At 47.4% G+C, this 21,129-nt stretch overlaps 1 protein-coding gene across 1 annotated transcript in view; it reads left to right on the plus strand.

The window, feature by feature from the left end:
* The first annotated feature begins 386 nt into the window (after positions 1-386).
* ROCK2 (Rho associated coiled-coil containing protein kinase 2) overlaps positions 387-21,129 on the plus strand; it is a 158,090-nt gene continuing 137,347 nt past the window's right edge. The window contains exon 1 of the mRNA XM_038751763.1: positions 387-540. Coding sequence (XP_038607691.1) covers positions 391-540 — 150 coding nt within the window. The 5' untranslated portion in view covers positions 387-390. The remainder of the gene's footprint in view (positions 541-21,129) is intronic.

Consider the following 21,129-nt stretch of genomic DNA (forward strand, 5'->3'; position numbering starts at 1 on the left):
GGCGTGACGGCGCGGGGTGGTGCCGCGGTGCGGGGCGCGAGTCGTGCCGCGCGGCTGTGCGGATCTGGGTGGCGGGGCGGGGCGGGCTGGTGTCGCGGTGCGCGGCTGGGCGGCTCGGGCTTGGGTCGCGGGGCGGGGCCCCGAACGGCCGCCCCAACTCCCTCCGACCCTCCGGGGCGGGGAGGGAGCGGGGAGCGGGGAGCGCGCGCGCCGCTAGGCCCCGGCCGGGCCGGGGGACGGGCAGGGCGGGCTCCGCCTCCTCCTGCTCCTCCTCCTGCTGCTCCTGCTCCTCCTCCGGAGGCCTCCCGGCCGCCGCCGCTAGACGGAGCCCCGGGCGGACGGGAGAGCGGAGGAGCGCGGGCGGCCGAGCCGCGGCGGCCGGCCGGGAAAATGTCGGGCGGGCCGGCGCCCTCCTCCGCCTCCTCCTCTCCCTCTCCTGTTCCTCCTGCTGCTCCTCCGGGCCCGGGGCCGGGTCGGCGGACGAAGCTGGAGGCCATGATCCGGGACCCCCGATCGCCCGTCAACGTGGACAGCCTCCTGGTGAGCGGCCCGACGGTCGGCCCACCCTTTCCCAAAGGGAGGGCCGAACCCCCGGTGGCCGGCGCTTTGTCTCCCCCCCACCCCGTCGGACACGTGCCTTCACCCCCTTCGAGCCGGGGGCGGAGGGGGGGGGGACCGCCTCTCTCTCTCTCTTAATAATAATAAAAAATCATGATGCTGTTTGCCAACTTGTCCTTCCCAAGCGCTTAGTACGGTGCTCTGCACACGGTAAGCGTTCAGTAAATACGATGGACTGATTGAGCGCTTACTATGTGCAAAGCACTGTTCTAAGCGCTCGGGGGGGGGGCATACGAGGCCATCAGGTTGTCCCATGTTCATTCGATCGTATTCACTTATTTATCCTATTTATTTTATTTTGTTGGTGTGTTTGGTTCTGTTCTCTGTCTCCCCCTTTTAGACTGTGAGCCCACTATCGGGTAGGGACTGTCTCTATGTGATGCCAATTTGTACTTCCCAAGCGCTTAGTACGGTGCTCTGCACATAGTAAGCGCTCAATAAATACGATTGATTGATTGATTGATTCTCTGTCTCCCCCTTTTAGACTGTGAGCCCACTGTTGGGTAGGGACTGTCTCTATGTGTTGCCAATTTGTACTTCCCAAGCGCTTAGTACGGTGCTCTGCACATAGTAAGCGCTCAATAAATACGATTGATTGATTGATTGATTGATTCCGCACCCCCAAGCGCTTAGTACGGTGCTCTGCACACAGTAAGCGCTCAATAAATACGATTGATTGAGCGCTTACTATGTGCAAAGCGCTGTTCTAAGCGCTGGGGGGGTGGCATACGAGGCCATCAGGTTGTCCCAGGTTCACTCAGTCGTATTTATTTGATAATAAATCATGGTGGTTTTTCTTAAGCGCTTACTATGTGCAAAGCACTGCTCTAAGCGCTCGGGGGGGGGGGCATACGAGGCCATCAGGTTGTCCCATGTTCATTCAGTCGTATTTATTTGATAATGAATCATGATGGTGTTTCTTAAGCGCTTACTATGTGCAAAGCGCTGGGGGGGCATACGAGGCCATCAGGTTGTCCCATGTTCATTCAATCGTATTTATTTACTCCGGTCCCCCAAGCGCTTAGTACAGTGCTCTGCACACAGTAAGCGCTCAATAAATGCGATTGATATTGATTAAGCGCTTACTATGTGCAAAGCACTGTTCTAAACGCCGGAGGAGAGGGATACGAGGCGATCAGGTTGTCCCATGTTTATTCAATCGTATTTATTTGATAATAAATCATGATGGCCTTTCTTAAGCGCTTACTATGTGCAAAGCGCCGTTCTAAGCGCCGGAGGGGAGAGATACGAGGCCATCAGGTTGTCCCATGTTCATTCAATCGTATTTATTTACTCCGCTCCCCCAAGCGCTTAGTACAGTGCTCTGCACACAGTAAGCGCTCAATAAATACGATTGATTAAGCGCTTACTATGTGCAAAGCACTGTTCTGAGCGCCGGAGGGGAGAGATAACGAGGCCATGTCCCATGTTCATTCAATCGTATTTATTTACTCCGCTCCCCCAAGCGCTTAGTTCAGTGCTCTGCACACAGTAAGCGCTCAATAAATACGATTGATTAAGCGCTTACTATGTGCAAAGCACTGTTCTAAGCGCTGGGGGGGGGGCATACGAGGCCATCAGGTTGTCCCAGGTTCATTCAGTCGTATTTACTTGATAATAAATCATGATGGTATTTCTTAAGCGCTTACTGTGTGCAAAGCGCTGTTCTAAGCGCTTGGGGGGGGCATACGAGGCCATCAGGTTGTCCCATGTTCATTCAATCGTATTTATTTACTCCGCTCCCCCAAGCGCTTAGTGCAGTACTGTGCACGCAGTAAGCGCTCAATAAATGCGATTGATATTGATTAAGCGCTTACTATGTGCAAAGCACTGTTCTAAGCGCCGGAGGGGAGGGATGCGAGCCCATCAGGTTGTCCCATGTTCATTCAATCGTATTTATTTGAAAATAAATCATGATGGTATTTCTTAAGCGCTTACTATGTGCAGAGCGCTGTTCAATCGTATTTTATTTGATAATAAATCATGATGGTATTTCTTAAGCGCTTACTAGGTGCCAAGCGCTGTTCTAAGCGCTCGGGGGGGGGGCATACGAGGCCATCAGGTTGTCCCATGTTCATTCAATCGTATTTATTTGATAATAAATCATGATGGTATTTCTTAAGCGCTTACTATGTGCAAAGCGCTGTTCTAAGCGCCGGAGGGGAGGGATACGAGGCCATCAGGTTGTCCCATGTTCATTCAGTCGTATTTATTTGATAATAAATCATGATGGTATTTCTTAAGCGCTTACTATGTGCAAAGTACTGTTCTAAGCGCTCGGGGGGGGGCATACGAGGCCATCAGGTTGTCCCATGTTCATTCAATCGTATTTATTTACTCCTCTCCCCCAAGCGCTTAGTACAGTGCTCTGCACACAGTTAGCGCTCAATAAATACGATTGATTGAGCGCTTACTATGTGCAAAGCACTGTTCTAAGCGCTGGGGGGGGGCATACGAGGCCATCAGGTTGTCCCAGGTTCATTCAGTCGTATTTATTTGATAATAAATCATGGTGGTTTTTCTTAAGCGCTTACTATGTGCAAAGCACTGCTCTAAGCGCTCGGGGGGGGGGCTTACGAGGCGATCAGGTTGTCCCAGGTTCATTCAGTCGTATTTATTTGATAATAAATCATGATGGTTTTTCTTAAGCGCTTACTATGTGCAAAGCACTGCTCTAAGCGCTCGGGGGGGGGCATACGAGGCGATCAGGTTGTCCCATGTTCATTCAATCGTATTTATTTGATAATAAATCATGATGGTATTTCTTAAGCGCTTACTATGTGCAAAGCACTGTTCTAAGCGCCGGAGGGGGGGGGGTACAAGGCCATCAGGTTGTCCCATGTTCATTCAGTCGTACTCCTCTCCCCCTCGTCACCCTCTCCATAATAATAATAATATTCATTCAATCGTATTTACTCCTCTCCCCCTCGCCCCCCTCTCCATCATAATAATAATATAATAATGGTGGTATTTGCGAAGCGCTATGTGCCAAGCACTGTTCTAAGCGCTGGGGGAGATACAAAGTCATCAGGTTGTCCCACGTGGGGCCCACAGTCTCAATCTTCATTTTACAGATGAGGGAACTGAGGCACAGAGAAGTGAAGTGGCTTGCCCAAGGTCACACAGCAGACAAGTGGCGGGGCCGGAGTTTGAACCCATGACCTCTGACTCCAAAGCCTGTGCTCTTTCCACTGAGCCATGCTGCTTCTCTATCCCCTTCATCTTACCTCCTTCCCTTCCCCACAGCACCTGTATATATGTATATATGTTTGTACATATTTATTACTCTATTTATTTTACTTGTACATATCTATTCTATTTATTTTATTTTGTTAGTATGTTTGGTTTTGTTGTCTGTCTCCCCCTTCTAGACTGTGAGCCCACTGTTGGGTAGGGACTGTCTCTATATGTTGCCAACTTGTACTTCCCAAGCGCTTAATACGGTGCTCTGCACACAGTAAGCGCTCAATAAATATGACTGATTGATTGATTGAGCACATACTGTGTGCAGAGCACTGTACTAAGCGCTTGGGAAGTACAAATTGGCAACGTATAGAGACGGTCCCAGTCCTCATCCCCATTTTACAGATAAGGTACCTGAGGCCCAGAGAAGTGAAGCGACTCGCCCAAAGTCACACAGCTGACAAGTGGTGGGGCCGGGATTTGAACCCGTGACCTCGGACTCCAAAGCCCGGGCTCTTTCCACTGAGCCACGCTGATGGTGTATGTTAAGCGCCCCCCCCGCCCCCACTGTGAACCCTACGTCAGTCTCTATATGTTGCCGACTTGTCCTTCCCAAGCGCTTAGTACAGTGCCCTGCACGCAGTAAGCGCTAGATAAATACGATTGAATGAATGCGCATGTTGCCAGCTTGTACTTCCCAAGCGCTTAGTCCAGTGCTCTGCACACAGTAAGCGCTCAGTAAATACGATTGAATGAAAGAATATGTTGCCAACTTGTACTTCCCAAGCGCTTAGTCCAGTGCTCTGCACACAATAACCGCTCAGTAAATACGATTGAATGAATGAATGAATATGTTGCCAACTTGTACTTCCCAAGCGCTTAGTACAGTGCCCAGCACACAGTAACCGCTCAATAAATACAATTGAATGAATGAATATGTTGCCAACTTGTACTTCCCAAGCGCTTAGTACAGTGCTCTGCACACAGTACGTGCTCAATAAATACGATTGAATGAATGAATATGTTGCCAACTTGTACTTCCCAAGCGCTTAGTCCAGTGCTCTGCACACAGTAACTGCTTGAATGAATATGTTGCCAACTTGTACTTCCCAAGCGCTTAGTCCAGTGCCCTGCACAGTAAGCGCTCAATAAATACGATTGAATGAATGAATGAATGAATGCAAAGCACTGTTCCAAGCGCTGGGGGGGGATACAAGGTGGTCAGGTTGCCCACTTGGACTTCCCAAGCGCTTAGTACAGTGCCCTGCATGCAGTAAGCGCTCAATAAATACGATTGAATGAATGAATGAATGCCTTGGATTCCCAACCTCCCCTCCCCCCGGTGCCCGGGCACTGCCCACCCTTCGCCGCCCGCCGGGACCCCCAAGGCGACGGGAGGCACGGGACAAGCGTTTAGTACAGTGCTCTGCACACAGAAAGCGCTCTATAAATACGATTGAATGAATGAATGAATGAACGGGACAGCCCTGCCCCGGCTTGGGCCTCCCACCGCTATTTCTCGCTTAGAACAGTGCTTGGCACCTAGTAAGCGCTCAGCAAATACCATCTTTTGTTGCTAAATTGCACGCCCCTTCCCCTCCCTAGGCAGTCGGGGCAGGGAGATGTGTGCCAGGGGGCCGAGGAGTTGGGATAAGAAGATCAATCAATCAATCAATCAATCGTATTTATTGAGCGCTTACTGTGTGCAGAGCACTGTACTGAGCGCTTGGGAAGTACAAGTTGGCAACGTATAGAGACAGTCCCTACCCAACAGTGGGCTCACAGTCTAAAAGATAATAATTTTGGTATTTGTTAAGCGCTTACTATGTGCCAAGCACCATTGTAAGCGCTGGGGAGGATACAAGGTGATCAGGTTGTCCCACGTGGGGCTCACAGTCTTCATCCCCATTTTACCGATGAGGGAACTGACACAGAGAAGTGACTTGCCCGAAGTCACACAGCTGACAAGCGGTGGAGCCGGGATTTGAACCCATGACCTCTGACTCCCAAGCCCGGGCTCTTTACACTGAGCCACGCTGCTTCTCATATGAACCCCTCCCCTCTTCCCCCTCCCCTCCCCATTCCATCCTGTTTACTCCCTCTCTCCACTCAAACTGGCTTTGTACGGTCGAAAGGGGAAGAAAAAAAATCTCAAACGGAGTAAAGCAAAAAGTTTGCTCAGTTTTCAAGCATCTTCCATTTATTAGAATGTTGCAGATGATCCTCGTATTCTCCCCCAGCGGAACTGGGAAAAATAAAGATTCAGGAGCACGGATGGCCTGAAGCATAAATTAGATAAAGTTTCGCCTTTTATTATTTCCCCTCCTCCCGTGGAAACCCCTCCAAACCCGAGTTAATGTACAATTAAAGCTGGCACCGGAGTTCGCCCCTGGGAAGGTTTTTTTTTTTTTTTAAAAAAAGGAATGATCTTGAAAAATGAGAAGGGTCTGCGAGGATTATAACATTTTTGTTGGGCCTCTGGTGTCTGGGTGAAAAGGCTGCGTTTCAGAGAAATCAGTTTGATGTGAAATGGCGCTTCATTGAAGAGGAAGGGTGTGGATTTATACCCTGGGAGGAAGGAAGGGAAAATAAATCTCTCAGGATTCAATTAATTCTATAGGGGCAGGAGTGGAGAAAGGAGGATTCTCTAGTGATTTCCTGGGTTGGTATGGCCTAAAATCTGAATGTATTTCCAATTCAGGAGAAAGCCCAGTGACTAAATCTTGAGGGGGAGGGGGAGAGAGAGTGTGTGTGTGTGTGTTTTGTGTTGTGTTCATTTCCCCTACCCTTCCCCGTGGCTGACTTCTCACTGCAGGCAAGTTTATTCTTTAGGCTGCTGGACTCATTTGCAAGAATGACTCCATTCTGTTTGGCCAGAAGGCAGGATCTGATTGCACAGGGAGTCTGTCCAGTGTGGAAGGTGTAATGGGGAGCTGCAGTGAAGTCTATCCGTAGTATTTGAAGGGATCTTTTAATGATGCTGGACATTCAGGTTATTTGGACACCTGTGTTGGGCTTGGGAGAGAGTTTGGAGAATGTGTATTGCTTGGGATTGTGGAAGACTGTATCGCCTCAAGACAGTAACAGTTGGGGTATTCAAGTCCATATAGTGTGCAAGCACAATAGCGTATGCTGGGGTAGATTATTATTATTATTAAGTGTCGTCGAGTCGTTTCTGATTCATAGCGACTCCATGGATATACTTTCTCCAGAACGTCCTGTCCCCTGCCATAATCCGCAACCTTTCTAATGGTCCTCCCGTTATCGTTGTTAGATACGTGGTTATAAAGTCAGACACGGTCTCTGTCCTCTGTGTGGCTCACAATCCAAGTAGGAGAGAGAACGGGTATTGAATCCCCATTTTACAGATGAGGAAGCTGAGGCACAGAAAAGTTGCGGCATCCCCGAGGTCAAACAGCAGGCAAGAGACAGACCCCAGGATTGCATCCCCCACTCCCGAACTGTGAGCTCATGTGGCAGGGAAAGTGTCTGTTGTTGTATTGTACGCTACCAAGTGCTTAGCGTAGTGCTTTGCACACAGTAAGTGCTCAGTAAATATGATTGAATGAGTGAATGATTGACCTCAGGGTCTCCGACTTCCAGGTTCTGTCTCCTCCTCCTCCGCCCCTCAACGCACACTCTTTCCACTAGGCCATACTGCTTTTCGAGTCATGATTTCACTTGACTTTTGGCTGTAGGGACTTGCAGCTTAGACTGAAGGCGAGAGAACTGCCTTTGGCTTTGCTCCCAGCATTTTCACTTTGGTATTTTGCTAGGAAAATTTTGACCTATGGCCAGAAAGAGCAGTTAAAAATAGTACAGCAAATCTGAACCATTAGTCAGGTTAATATTTAACCCAGGCTGAAATCTTTTCACACTTCATATTTTCCTATTTTTACCTCAAATGATGATGATTATTGTTAGGGCTTGACAAGCCCTGAATGTGGTGTTAAGCTTGAGCATACCAAGATTTACCCATAAGACTATGCATTTATATGGAATCAATAAATTGACGTTTTTAAAACCTGTCAGTCAAACAGAAAGATGATCAGACTTCAATCACAGCTCCCTGTAACTATAACATGTGGAATTAATACAAGTTGTGAATAGAGAAATCTATTCAGGGACAGTAGGACCAAAATATATGAATTCTTTCAAATACTAGCTTTTTCCTTAATACATGATTACTTTGGGTCATATCTGTACATGGATAAGCAGTCTCCATCGCTTTTCCCAATTCATAGGTAGATCAAACAACCGAGTCTATTAAAGCAAAAAAATATTGACCCGAGGGCCAAACGTGGCTTAATCTTGAAAAGACATTTTTGTCTAGGATAGGTTTTTCTCTTTGGCTCATGGTTATAAATGTTCGAAATCCTAAAATATGGAATGTGACCCCAAATGGAGTCAGTCTATTTGTATCCCATACATTATGAGACTATTCTTTTTTTGTTTTTTAAGACTATCTCGTTCTTTAAGAGAAATCCTGCGCTTTTTTTTTTATAGCAGATGGTGAATATCTGAAAACACAGATGAAGCTCCCTGTGAATGACAGCTAAATTTTAAAGTAGGCGGTAGGATTCAGTAAACCGTGAAAGAAGAAACTTCCAGTGCAGGCGTCATCAACTTCCAGCTAGCTGGTTTGAGGGTGTCATGCCAGGCTTTCTTGGCTAGTGTGCCAGCCTCCTGCTGTTGTGTGGGTACCGACTCGGAGCCAGGTCCGGCAGCACTTTTGCAGCCACTTTAGGATTCTGCACGTCTGTGTTCCTGACCCGACCCCTGTCCTCTCGTTCGTCACGAGAAGCAGCGTGGCTCAGTGGCAAGAGCCCGGGCTTTGGAGTCAGAGGTCATGGGTTCAGATCCCGGCTCTGCCAACTGTCAGCTGGGTGACTTTGGGCGAGTCACCTAACTGTCTCAGTTACCTCATCTGTAAAATGGGGATTAAGACTGTGAGCCCCCCGTGGGACAACCTCATCACCTTGTAACCTCCCCAGCGCTTAGAACAGTGCATTGCACATGGTCAGCGCTTAATAAATGCCATCATTATTATTATTATTTGTCACCTCGCCACCCTCTCCAGATTGCTCTGTGATTGCCCTGCTTCTGGGGCTGCGGTGGAACAGGAGTGGAGATTAGTAGGGAGGGACAGCCAACACAGAATTGAGCTCAGAGGTCACACCGAAGGCTGATTGTGACCCTGGCCCCCTTTGGGGAGATTGACGTGCGCTCCACTTGCTTCCTCTACGCATCCCTGCAGATCGCTCGAGTCGTCCCCCCCAAAATGCTGCCGATGCGCGGTCTATTGAGTGGGATCTAAACCAGAGCCAAAGGGCAGATAGGGTCTACAGACGATTAGATTCAAGGGGAGCGTGGATACGTTTGAGGATGACAGTTTCGTAGTAGATTATTAGAGGGAAACGTTAGGGATGGTAGACAGTCCATCATTAACCAGGTGCTGTCTGTACTAGGGCAGGGGAGCGCGGGTAATGACGCTGTAGGTCGCCAAGCAACAGTGGTTGCCGCAAAATATCAATCAATGTAGTATTTACCGAGGGCTTACTGTGGACAGAGCACTGTACCAAGCGATTGGGAGGGTCCAGTACACCAGCGTCGGTTGACACTTTCTGTGTCCATAAGGAGCAGTTGGGCTGGGAAGATCTTTGGTCCAATATGTGACACTGCTTCTGTTCTTCGGTGGGCTAGTTGAGGACAACCTGATAGACTCACTGAAGGATTTTGTTTCAGAAGTAAATGAACAGCGCTAAGGAAGAATGAACTCCAAAGGCTTTGTGATGTTACATATATACCGGAATAGGTCTGAAGCCCAGCTAGGGCCCTTCTTGGAAGTAGTGATCATAATGATAATAATTATGCTCTTTGTTAACTGCTTACTCTGTACTCAGCACTGGGGTGATTACAAGCAAATCGGGTTGGACAGAGAAGTTTAGTGACTTAGCCAAGGTCACACAGTAGACAAGTGGCAGAGCTGGGATTAGAACCCATGACCTTCTGGCATCCAGGCCCGTGCTCTATCCACTACATCGTGCTGCTTCTCCCAAGTAAGGTGGTGAATCGAAGTAAGAATTAGCCATAAGAGCTTGGGTAAGATATGACTTAAGGTATTTATTGAGTTAGATGTGAAGCAATCCCTGTTGACTCATTTATGAATCAGCTTTATTCTAGTTTTACTAACAATATAAAAAGTTTGACGGGGTTCTTATTTTTCTTTTGAGAACAGAGTTGATTTATTGGTATGCGTTTCTTGCTGTGTGAATTTGAATGGACACTGTTGGTCCCTGATTTGAGTTCTCGTCAGAAAATCACCAGAAACCATTCTAATGTAGTTGGCAGGACCATATTTTGGTGAGTTCCAGGAATAAACTAATGTCATTACCAAATTGTCCTTTCACCCTGGAGAGGTCAGATCAGTCAATCAATCAGTGGTATTTGAGCACTTACTATGTGCAGAGTCCTGTACTAAGCTCTTGGGAGAGTCCAGTACAGCAGAATTAGCACACATGTTCCCTGCCTGTAATAAGCTGACAGTCTAGAGCGGGAGATATAGACAGTAATACGAATAATGTCAGTTGCTTTATACCAGAACTCTATTGGCAAGATGATGTTCTTTGCGTTGCATTGTGATTATGGCTTGATAACTAGTAGGCCGAAGTTTGGAAAATATAAAATGAAATAACTGAAAAATTTAGAATGTTAATTTTCAGATTTGAGATAGCTTTGAGTAATTGGCACCATTTAGGGCAAGCTTTTATGTGAACACCTGCTATTTCGCCCACTGTCTTCAGAACACAAAATCATTACATTGAGCTGGAACTTTCAAATGTCTGTTTATTCCCCGGTAGCAAGTTAGGTGGTTTGGGAAGAACAAAAACTCTTTGTCAAGCAGAGGACTATTTATTGCATTGCCGCAAAAATAAGATGCTGCTTACAATGTGCTAAATTGCCCCCTTATGGCTTGAAAGAATGAATGTTCCTCCCAAAGTACCTAATTGATGATCAGTAATAAAACTTAAGCATTAGGAAAATTTGCCTCATTGGGGAAAACAATGTAAAAAAAAAAGTGATCCTTTTCAGTATTGTATTAACATGAGACCATATGTTCTGTACCGCCTCAAAGTGCATTTGATCCTCATTAAGGAAAAAAAAAAGCTTAGGCACAAATGTAAAACACTTGAAGTCACACAGGTGTGGGCCGGGGGGAGGCAGGGGAAGTGTTTCCACAGCTAGTTGTACAGGCAGAAAATATAAGTCCAAAAAGGGTTTGGGTAAATTCATGGGCTCACAGTCCATAATGGAGTACTAAAGGGATATTTTGAGGGGTGACGGTGAAAAGGAGGTTGTGCTGATTCATGGCTCACACCTAAACACTAGCACGGAAGTTTCAGCCCGTAGACATCCCAAGGTTCCTCCAGACCTCTTGTTGCCATTGCATTAGGCAAAGCAGTGGGCTGGTTGGACTTCGGTCGGATGGTTGGGTCTGACATAGAAATATTACAGTACTTATTTTCTGTGTTCTTTGGCTAAATTATTTATTAAGCACTTGCTCTACTAAGCTCTAGGAAGGAATCCAAAGGTGGCACTTTGACATGGTGTCCGCCCCTTGGAAGTAACGGTTGGGAGCACGGCAGACTCAATCTGAAAATAAAAATGGGGAGGGGGCGTGGTGACAGACACGTAGAGTTGGATCAAACAAAAACACCGACAGCAAAGAGCCTGAAACAGATAGCTGTAAGATACTGCGGCAGGAGGAGCAGAAATGGAGACTCCCCGTGGTCCAAAGGCCAGTCACATCCGCCGCTACAGGGACCGCTGCCGCAGCAACTGCCATGGTCGTCCCAGGGTTTTGTGGAGGCGACCCGAGGCTTCGGCTGCTTCTCTCCAGCTCGCTGGGCTGGTGCAGCATGGCCAGGATGGAGGTTCCTCAGTGACGCAGAGGAGAGCCCGGTGTGGGATCCCAGGGACGCCGGGTGACGGGAGCCCTGCTTGAGGAGGACACTGAGGGCTGAGGGAGTCGTGATGAGGAAAGCGGAGAGGCAGGCGGGCACCCTAGTACAGTGCTCTGCACACAGTAAGCGCCCAATAAATACAATTGAATGAATAAATAGGCTGGTGGGGAGCGAAGTGCAATGGGATGCCTAGCAGCGGCTGGGTGCTATTGGGAAGGGCCTGAGTCGTCGGATTCCTGTTCGTTTGGAGCAGGATCAGGGGTCAGCCAATAATGGTAGCTACCAGGGGTACAGGTATAAATTGAAAGCACAATTCTTTCTCCTCCAGAATTGCCTGAGCTGTTCTGCTGGTGTGGGAGAGAACGGACGGGAGAGAGCCATGCCTCAGTCCACGCAGCTGAACCTGGCCAGTCTTTAACTTCATAAGTGCCTTTGATCCACATCCACAGGGGAGGGTGTCTGCTTCCAAAAATCTATTCAAAATGGATTAGACTTCCATCTGCCCCTGCAGAATTAGGGCAGGTAGGGCTGTGGAAAATCCACAGATACAAAAGTTTTCACTGGAGTAATGAGAAATGCTCAATAAATATGAATGAATGAATGAATGAGAATCATTTAAAAGTTATTTTCCCACTTTAAATTCCTTATATCCATTTTCAAATGTATTGATGTAGTAGTAGTAATAGTATTTATTAAGCATTTACTCTGTGCAACTGGGAGAAAATAGCCAGTCAAGTATTTGTGGTTGAATTTTGTTCATTTTGTATATCAGAGAACAAATATTCATTCCTACAAATTGCATTCCTTTCCGCCCTTTCCTCTCCATCCAGACCACTACCCTGCTCGTTCAAGCTCTCATCCTATCCTGTCTGGACTACTGTATCAGCCTCCTCTCCGATCTCCCATCCTCTTGTCTCTCCCCAGTTCAGTCCATACTTCACGCCGCTGCCCGGATTGTCTTTGTCCAGAAACGCTCTGGGGATGTTACTCACCTCCTCAAAAATCTCCAGTGGCTACCAGTCAACCTACGTATCAGGCAGAAACTCCTCACCCTCGGCTTCAAGGCTGTCCATCACTTCACCCCCTCCTACCCCACCTCCCTTCTCTCCTTCTACAGCCCAGCCCACACCCTCCGCTCCTCTGCCGCTAATCTCCTCACCGTGCCTCGCTCTCACCTGTCCTGCCGTCGACCCCCGGCCCACGTCATCCCCCTGGCCTGGAATGCCCTCCCTCCCCACATAATAATAATAATAATGATGGCATTTGTTAAGCACTTACTATGTGCAAAGCACTGTTCTAAGCGCTGGGGGGATACAGTGGGAGCAAGCTGTCCCACATGGGGTTCACAGCCTTAATCCTCATTTTACGGATGAGGTAACTGAGGCTCAGAGAAGTCAAGTGACTTGCCCAAGGACACACAGCAGACATGTGGCGGAGCCGGGATTCGAACCCATGAACTCCGACTCCAAAGCCCGTGCTCTTTCCACTGAGCCATGTTGCACATCTGCCAAGCTAGCTCTCTTCCTCCCTTCAAAGCCCTACTGAGAGCTCACCTCCTCCAGGAGGCCTTCCCAGACTGAGCCCCCTCCTTCCTCTCCCCCTCCTCCTCCCTCCATCCCCCCGCCTTACCTCCTTCCCTTCCCCACAGCACCTGTATATATGTATATATGTTTGTACGTATTTATTACTCTATTTTACTTGTACATATCTATTCTATTTATTTTATTTTGTTAATATGTTTTGTTCTCTGTCTCCCCCTTCTAGACTGTGAGCCCACTGTTGGGTAGGGACCGTCTCTATATGTCGCCAACTTGTACTTCCCAAGCACTTAGTACAGTGCTCTGCACACAGTAAGCGCTCAATAAATATGATTGATTGATAGATTCCTATGTCTTGCTATCAGTTGGTCACATACACACCCCACAAAATGTTTTGCAAATAATTTTTTGTTTTTTTGTGGATCGTACCTTTTTGGATGCACTCATGTTCTTCCTCCTTGATGGAACTCCCTCTCCCTTCATACCCTTTCAGAAATCCCACCTCCTTCAGGGGGCTTTCCCTGATTAATTTTTCTTTGACCTGGGAAAAATCTGTCATCTCAACATTTTTCAATCCTAACCTTTCGTGGCACTTGTGTGCACGTCGATTTGCAGCCTGGCCTAGTGGATGGAACACGGGCCTGGGAGTTAGAAGAACCTGGGTCCTAATCCCTGATCTGCCACTCGTCTGCCGTGGGACCTTGGGCAAGTCACTTCCCTTCTCTGTGCCTCAGTTCCCCACCTGTATAATGGGGATGAAGACTGTGAGCCCCACATGGGACAAGGTCTGTGTCCAACCCAACTTGCTTGTATTCATCCCAGCGCTTACTACAGGATCTGTTGCATAGTAAGCTCCTAACAAATATCACAGTTATTATTATTATTATTGAAAATAAACTTTTTTGTCTGTCTCTTCTTTTACATTATACTATCCTTGGAGACAGAGATTGCATATTCTACTTCTGGTCTATTGCAGCAAGCACTTATACTGTACCAATCTGTGAACACAGTATGTGCATACTATTGAATGATTAATTTATCAGAATACCCTGTGTATTTAGGTTGTGGTAGCAAACGTTCCTCCTGATCTGCTTTCGGGCGTGATGACCTAATGTGGTCCTGAATATGCAGTTTCCTTAGTTTGGAGTGATCCTGCCTGCTCTTTCTCCCTTTTAATTTCCCTTTATGTAAAGAGATTGAAGGTATTTAAGCATATTTCGGAGATGGCTGCTAGTGAGGGCTCCTGCATTTTTTTTTCCCTTCGGTGGCAAGCTGTCCCAACGATCTTAACTCACAAGATTTTCGTTCCTTGGTTTAATTCCACAAATCAAAGCTGAGTTTTGGCATCTCTGGATAATGGACTGTTGAGGAGTTCCTGTTCTTGCTCCAAATCCAAAAATGATTTTGCGGTGTACATTTTACTCCATGGGTACTGTGGCTGCTCATTTCACTCATTCAGTAATGATTACAGAGCACTGGACTAGGCACGAGGGAGAGTTCAATCAATCTATAGTGTTTATTGAGTGCTTACTCTGTGGAGAACACAGTAAAAGTGACATGATCCCTGTCTTCGAGGATTTTAAAATCCAATCAATCCTGAGTGCTCTTTTGCTGAAAGGGAGAGAGTGTATGTGAATGAGAAAAACAGAGAGGAGGAAAAAAAAAATTCTACCGAAAGTAGAAGAAACTCACAATTCCATCCCTCTCAATTATTCCATCAATCATATTTATTGAACACCTCCTGGGTGCAGAGAACAGTATTAAGCGCATGGACAGGTATAATAGAAGAGCTGGTAGACATGTTTCCTGCTCACAGAGCTTACAGTAGAGGGGAAGACAGATATTTAAAATGAATTATGGATATGTCCATAAATGCTTTGGGGCTAAGGGTGGGGTGACTATCAAGGGCTTATAGGATTAGGATCCAAGTGCATAGGAGATGTGGGAGGGAGTAGGGGAAATGAGGTTTTGGTCAGTAAAGGCGTTTTCATTCATTCCGTTGTATATATTGAGAGCTTACTGTGTGCAGAGCACTGTACTAAGTGCTTGGGAAGTACAAGTCGGCAACATATAGAGATGGTCCCTACCCAGCAACGGGCTCACAGTCTAGAAGGGGGAGACAGACAACAAAACATGTCGAGAGGTGTCAAAATTATCAGAACAAATAGAATCAAAGCTATATGCACATCATTAACAAAATAAATAGAATAGCAAATATATACAAGTAAAATAAATAGAGTAATAAATCTGTACAAATATATACGAGTGTTGTAGGGAGGGGAAGGAGGTAGGGCGGGGGGATGGGGAGGAGTAGAGGAAAAAGGGGGCTCAGTCTGGGAAGGCCTCCTGGAGGAGGTGAGCTCTCAGTAGGGCTTTATAAGGGAGGAAGAGAGCTAGCTTGGCGGATGTGTGGAGGGAGGGCATTCCAGGCCACGGGAAGGACAGGGGCCGTGGGTCGACGGCGGGACAGGTGAGAACGAGGCACGGTGAGGAGGTTAGCGGCAGAGGAGCGGAGGGTGCGGGCTGGGTTGTAGAAGGAGAGAAGGGAGGTGAGGTAGGAGGGGGCGAGGTGATGGACAGCCTTGAGGGAGATGTGATTTTAGTAGGGTTTTGAATGTGGGAAGAGTGGTCTCTTGGGATTGAGGAGGAAGGGTGTTCCAGGCCAGAGGCAAGACTTGCCTGTGGATTCGGCATTGAAATAGAAAATCGTAATAGCCGGGTAAGATACGGGGCAAGGTGATGGAAGGCTATAAAGCCAATGCTAAGGGATTTCTGTTTGATGTGGAGGTGGATGGGCCACCATTGGAATGGGTAAGTGTGGACTGAATGTTTTTGTAGAAAAATGATGCGGGCAGCAGAGTGTAGTATGAACCAGAATGGGGAGAGACAGGATGCCAGGAAAGTCAGCAAGGAGACTGATGCGGTAGGCAATCAATCAGTCAATCAATCGTATTTATTGAGCGCTTACTATGTGCAGAGCACTGTACTAAGCGCTTGGGAAGTACAAATTGGCAACACATAGAGACAGGCCCTACCCAACAGTGGGCTCACAGTCTAAAAGGGGGAGACAGAGAACAGAACCAAACATACCAACAAAATAAAATAAATAGGATAGAAATGTACAAGTAAAATAAATAAATAAATAAATAAATAGAGTAATAAAATGTACAACCATATATACAGGTGCTGTGGGGAAGGGAAGGGGGTAAGATGGGGGGATGGAGAGGGGGACGAGGAGGAGAGGAAGGAAGGGGCTCAGTCTGGGAAAGCCTCCTGGAGGAGGTGAGCTCTCAGCAGGGCCTTGAAGGGAGGAAGAGAGCTAGCTTGGCGGAGGGGCAGAGGGAGGGCATTCCAGGCCCGGGGGATGACGTGGGCCAGGGGTCGACGGCGGGACAGGCGAGAGCGAGGTACAGTGAGGAGATTAGTGGTGGAGGAGTGGAGGGTGCGGGCTGGGCAGTAGAAGGAGAGAAGGGAGGTGAGGTAGGAGGGGGCGAGGTGATGGAGAGCCTTGAAGCCCAGGGTGAGGAGTTTCTGCCTGATGCGCAGATTGATTGGTAGCCACTGGAGATTTTTGAGGAGGGGAGTAATATGATCAGAGCGTTTCTGGACAAAGATAATCCGGGCAGCAGCATGAAGTATGGATTGAAGTGGAGAGAGACACGAGGATGGGAGATCAGAGAGAAGGCTGGTGCAGTAGTCCAGACGGGATAGGATGAGAGCTTGAATGAGCAGGGTAGCGGTTTGGATGGACAGGAAACGGCGGATCTTGGCAATGTTGCGGAGCTGAGACCGGCAGGTTTTGGTGACGGCTTGGATGTGAGGGGTGAATGAGAGAGCGGAGTCGAGGACGACACCAAGGTTGCGGGCTTGTGAGACGGGAAGGATGGTAGTGCCGTCAACAGAGATGGGAAAGTCAGGGAGAGGACAAGGTTTGGGAGGGAAGACAAGGAGCTCAGTCTTCGACATGTTGAGCTTTAGGTGGCAGGCGGACATCCAGATAGAGATGTCCTGAAGGCAGGAGGAGATGCGAGCCTGGAGGGAGGGGGAGAGAGCAGGGGCAGAGATGTAGATCTGGGTGTCATCAGCGTAGAGATGACAGTTGAAGCCGTGGGAGCGAATGAGGTCACCAAGGGAGTGAGTGTAGATTGAGAACAGAAGGGGACCAAGCACTGAACCTTGGGGAACCCCCACAGTAAGAGGATGGGAGGGGGAGGAGGAGCCTGCAAAAGAGACTGAGAAAGAACGACCGGAGAGATAAGAGGAGAACCAGGAGATGACGGAGTCTGTGAAGCCAAGTCAAGGTGGGATAGGATAATAAGCTTTCCTTCTGTGTCCTATTCCCAAAATGGGCCATGTGGGTTTGCTTTTAATCTCTTATCAGTTGATCTCCGCAAACTGGCATTGATGCAAGGTTCACCTGAAAGCAACTTTGCTGATGGGGGACATGCCAGGAGGGTGGATAAAAGTAGAACACTGAGAGAACTGCTGTGTGATGAACCAAAATGGGTCAACCGGAGCAAGTGGGAAAGAAGAAATGCTTAAAGAAGCAGGAAAGAATAACCTTGGACAATGCAGCACTGCAGCCGAGAGCAGAGCCGGATTTGCAGCCACTTTGGCCCATTGCAAACAAGAAAGGGGCTTCTTCACAAGTCAAGCTCCAGGTGGATTTTGACCCAGGGAAAAAAGGAGAAATATGCTAGGTGCAGGAAACAAGGGATGCCCTTCGTATGTTGTTTGGTGTGGTGTAGCTGGGCATCAACCTTTTGGACTGTCCCCGTACCCACCAGTAAACATTTCTGTCAGTGGTATCATCTTTGAATACCTTGGGTCAAACTCGGAGACGTGTCCTACGCTAATTGGTGACATAGCCCAGGATTCGTCGACCCCACCCACCGTCACTGCATGGAAGGTCCTTTCCTTCCTGTTGCCTTCTTCTCCTTGAAACCCTCCCCGCCTTTTCTGTAGTTTTCCCTCCCTGTGTAGGCCTCCCTCACCGCCCCGGGCAGAGACAGTGGAAGCGTATGAACTCTGCTGGGAAACCAAGGAAGGAGGACGATACATGGTTGCCAGTTGTATTGATATTTAGCAGAATGGATTCTCATGGAGAATCTCATAGAGAAGCAGCGTGACCTAGTGGATGGAACACAGGCCTGGGGGTCAGAAGGGCCTGGTTCTAATTCCGACTCCACCATTTGTCCTGTGTGTGACCTTGGGCAAGTCACTTCACTTCTCTGTGCCTTCAGATGTAAAATGAGGATTAAGACTGTGAGACCAACCTGATAACCTTGTATCTTCTTTAGCACTTAGTACAGTGCTGAGCTTTAGCACTTAGTACTGAGCACATGAGAAGCCAGTGGTGTAGTGGATAAAGAATGGGCCTGGGAGTAAGAAGGTCATGGGTTCAAATCCCGACTCCACCCTTTCCTGCCGGATTATCTTGGGCAAGGCATTTGACTTTTCTAGGCCTTAGTTACCTCATCTGTAAAACGGGGATTGAGACTATGAGCCCCATGTGGGACAAGGACTGTGTCTAACCCAGTTTGCCTGTATCCACCCCAGTGCTTGGTACAGTGCCTGGCACTTAATAAGCACTTAACAAATACCAATATTATTACAGTACCTGGCACATAGTAAGCGCTTGACAAATACCATTTAAAAAGAAAAAAGAGAATCATAGCCCTAGTGAGAGTGAACGAGGAACTGCGTTTGCAGAGAATGCTATCATTGTGTACCATGTGTGAAAGGTATTTTTTAGTATTTCTGAATCAGTGCAATTGTTTATAGTGAGAGCACTATCTTTAGGTGACTGATAAAGTTTCATTCAGTCGTATTTCAGTCATATTTATTGAGCACTTACTGTGTGCAGAGTACTGTTCTAAACTCTTGGGAGTGTACAATACAACAATAAACAGATGCAGTCCATGTCCACAGTGAGCTTGCAGTCTATTCATTTATTCATTCAATCATATTTATTGAGTTCTTACTGTATGCAGAGCACTGTACTAAGTGCTTGGGAAGTACAAATCAGCAACATATAGAGACGGTCCCTACCTAGCAATGGGCTCACAGTCTAGAAGGAGGACACAGACAAAAAAAAAACTCAAACAAATAGACAGGTGTCAATACCACCAGAATAAATAGAATTATGGGTATATACACATCATTAATAAAATAGAGTAATAAATATGTACAAATATGCACAAGTGCTGTGGGGAGGGGAAAGGGGAAGAGTAGAGGGAGGGAGGAGAGGAAAAATGGGGGCTCAGTCTGCGAAGGCCTACTGGAGGAGATGAGCTCTCAGTGGGGCATTGTAGGGAGGAAGAGCATTCCAGGCCAGAGGTAGGACATGGGCCAGGGGTTGACGGCGGGGCAGGTGAGAATGAGGCACAGTGAGGAGTCTAGTTTCCAAATAACTTCTTCCAGGAGCAGGTCACTAGGGAAGGTGGATCTGTATTTCTCCTAGTCAAGAATACCAGTAGCACTGGCCATTTCCTGATCTATAGCTTTTCAGCCACTGATCTAGATATTAAATTAAATGCATTAAATTAAATGCAGAATATTAAATGCAGAAACCTCCCCAGTGGCCTGCGGGAGGGAAGAGGACCAGAATATATGCGAGGTTTTACTAATCAGGCAAAAACCTCTCACTCTCGGCTTCAAGGCTGTCCATCACCTCGCCCCCTCCTACCTCACCTCCCTTCTTTCCTTCTACAGCCCAGCCCGCACCCTCTGCTACTCTGCCGCTAACCTCCTCACTGTGCCTCATTCTTGCCTGTCCAGCCATCGACCCCCGGCCAACATCCTCCCCCTGGCCTGGAATGCCCTCCCTCCCCACATCCATGTCTACCTGTATATATGTATACCTGTATATATGTATATATGTTTGTACATATCTGTTACTCTATTTATTTATTTATTTTACTTGTACATATCCCTTTTATACTGTGAGCCCACTGTTGGGTAGGGACTGTCTCTGTGTGTTGCCAATTTGTATTTCCCAAGCGCTTAGTACAGTGCTCTGCACATAGTAAGTGCTCAATAAATACGATTGATGATGATGATGATGATGACCAGATGGTGGACTTGGAAAGGTAGCGACCCTACTTCTAAAGATTGGAGCTGCAAAAGAGTTCATCTGAGGCAAAATGGAAAGGTCATAATGCTCAACTCAAGTGAGGAGCCATCAGATTGGTGAATGGGCATTTAGGGCACACACTTTGCTTATTCATTCAGTCACATTTATCAAGCGTTTACTGTGTGCAGAGCACTGTACTAAGTGCTTATGCCCTCAAGGCTGAAAAGTGCCTGCTTTTCACCCTGGGAGCAAAGTATGGACTTTGCTATGGCTTGAATGAAGAAGTGTCAGGGTGGCAGTTAGGGGAATAATTTTCAGACTTGGCCCCTGTCCCGCAAGAGGCTCACAAACTAAGGGAAGGATAACAGACACCTCGAAAGCAGAAACGTATTATAGATTGCATTGTACTATGTTGCCAACTTGTACTTCCCAAGCACTTAGTACAGTGTTCTGCACACAGTAAGCGCTCAATAAATATGATTGAATGAATGAATGAATGCACAACACTGTCGATTATTTGGCTTTATGTTTGCAGCACCTGGGGCCATTTTCACCTTTGCCTCTCTGTCTCATGAAACTTCTGCTTGAAAGGAGCTGCTCCTTTCCTGTTTGCAGTGGGCCATGCTAATTTATCTGTGGTAATTGGCTTCCAGTTTTTGGCTGATATGCATAATTGTAGGACAGTTTTGCGTGTGTGTGTGTATGTGTGCGCACGCCTGTGTACCCATAAAAACATTCCTTCTGCCCTCTT

The sequence above is a fragment of the Tachyglossus aculeatus genome, chromosome 1, assembly GCF_015852505.1.
Source record: "Tachyglossus aculeatus isolate mTacAcu1 chromosome 1, mTacAcu1.pri, whole genome shotgun sequence".
NCBI lineage: Eukaryota > Metazoa > Chordata > Mammalia > Monotremata > Tachyglossidae > Tachyglossus > Tachyglossus aculeatus.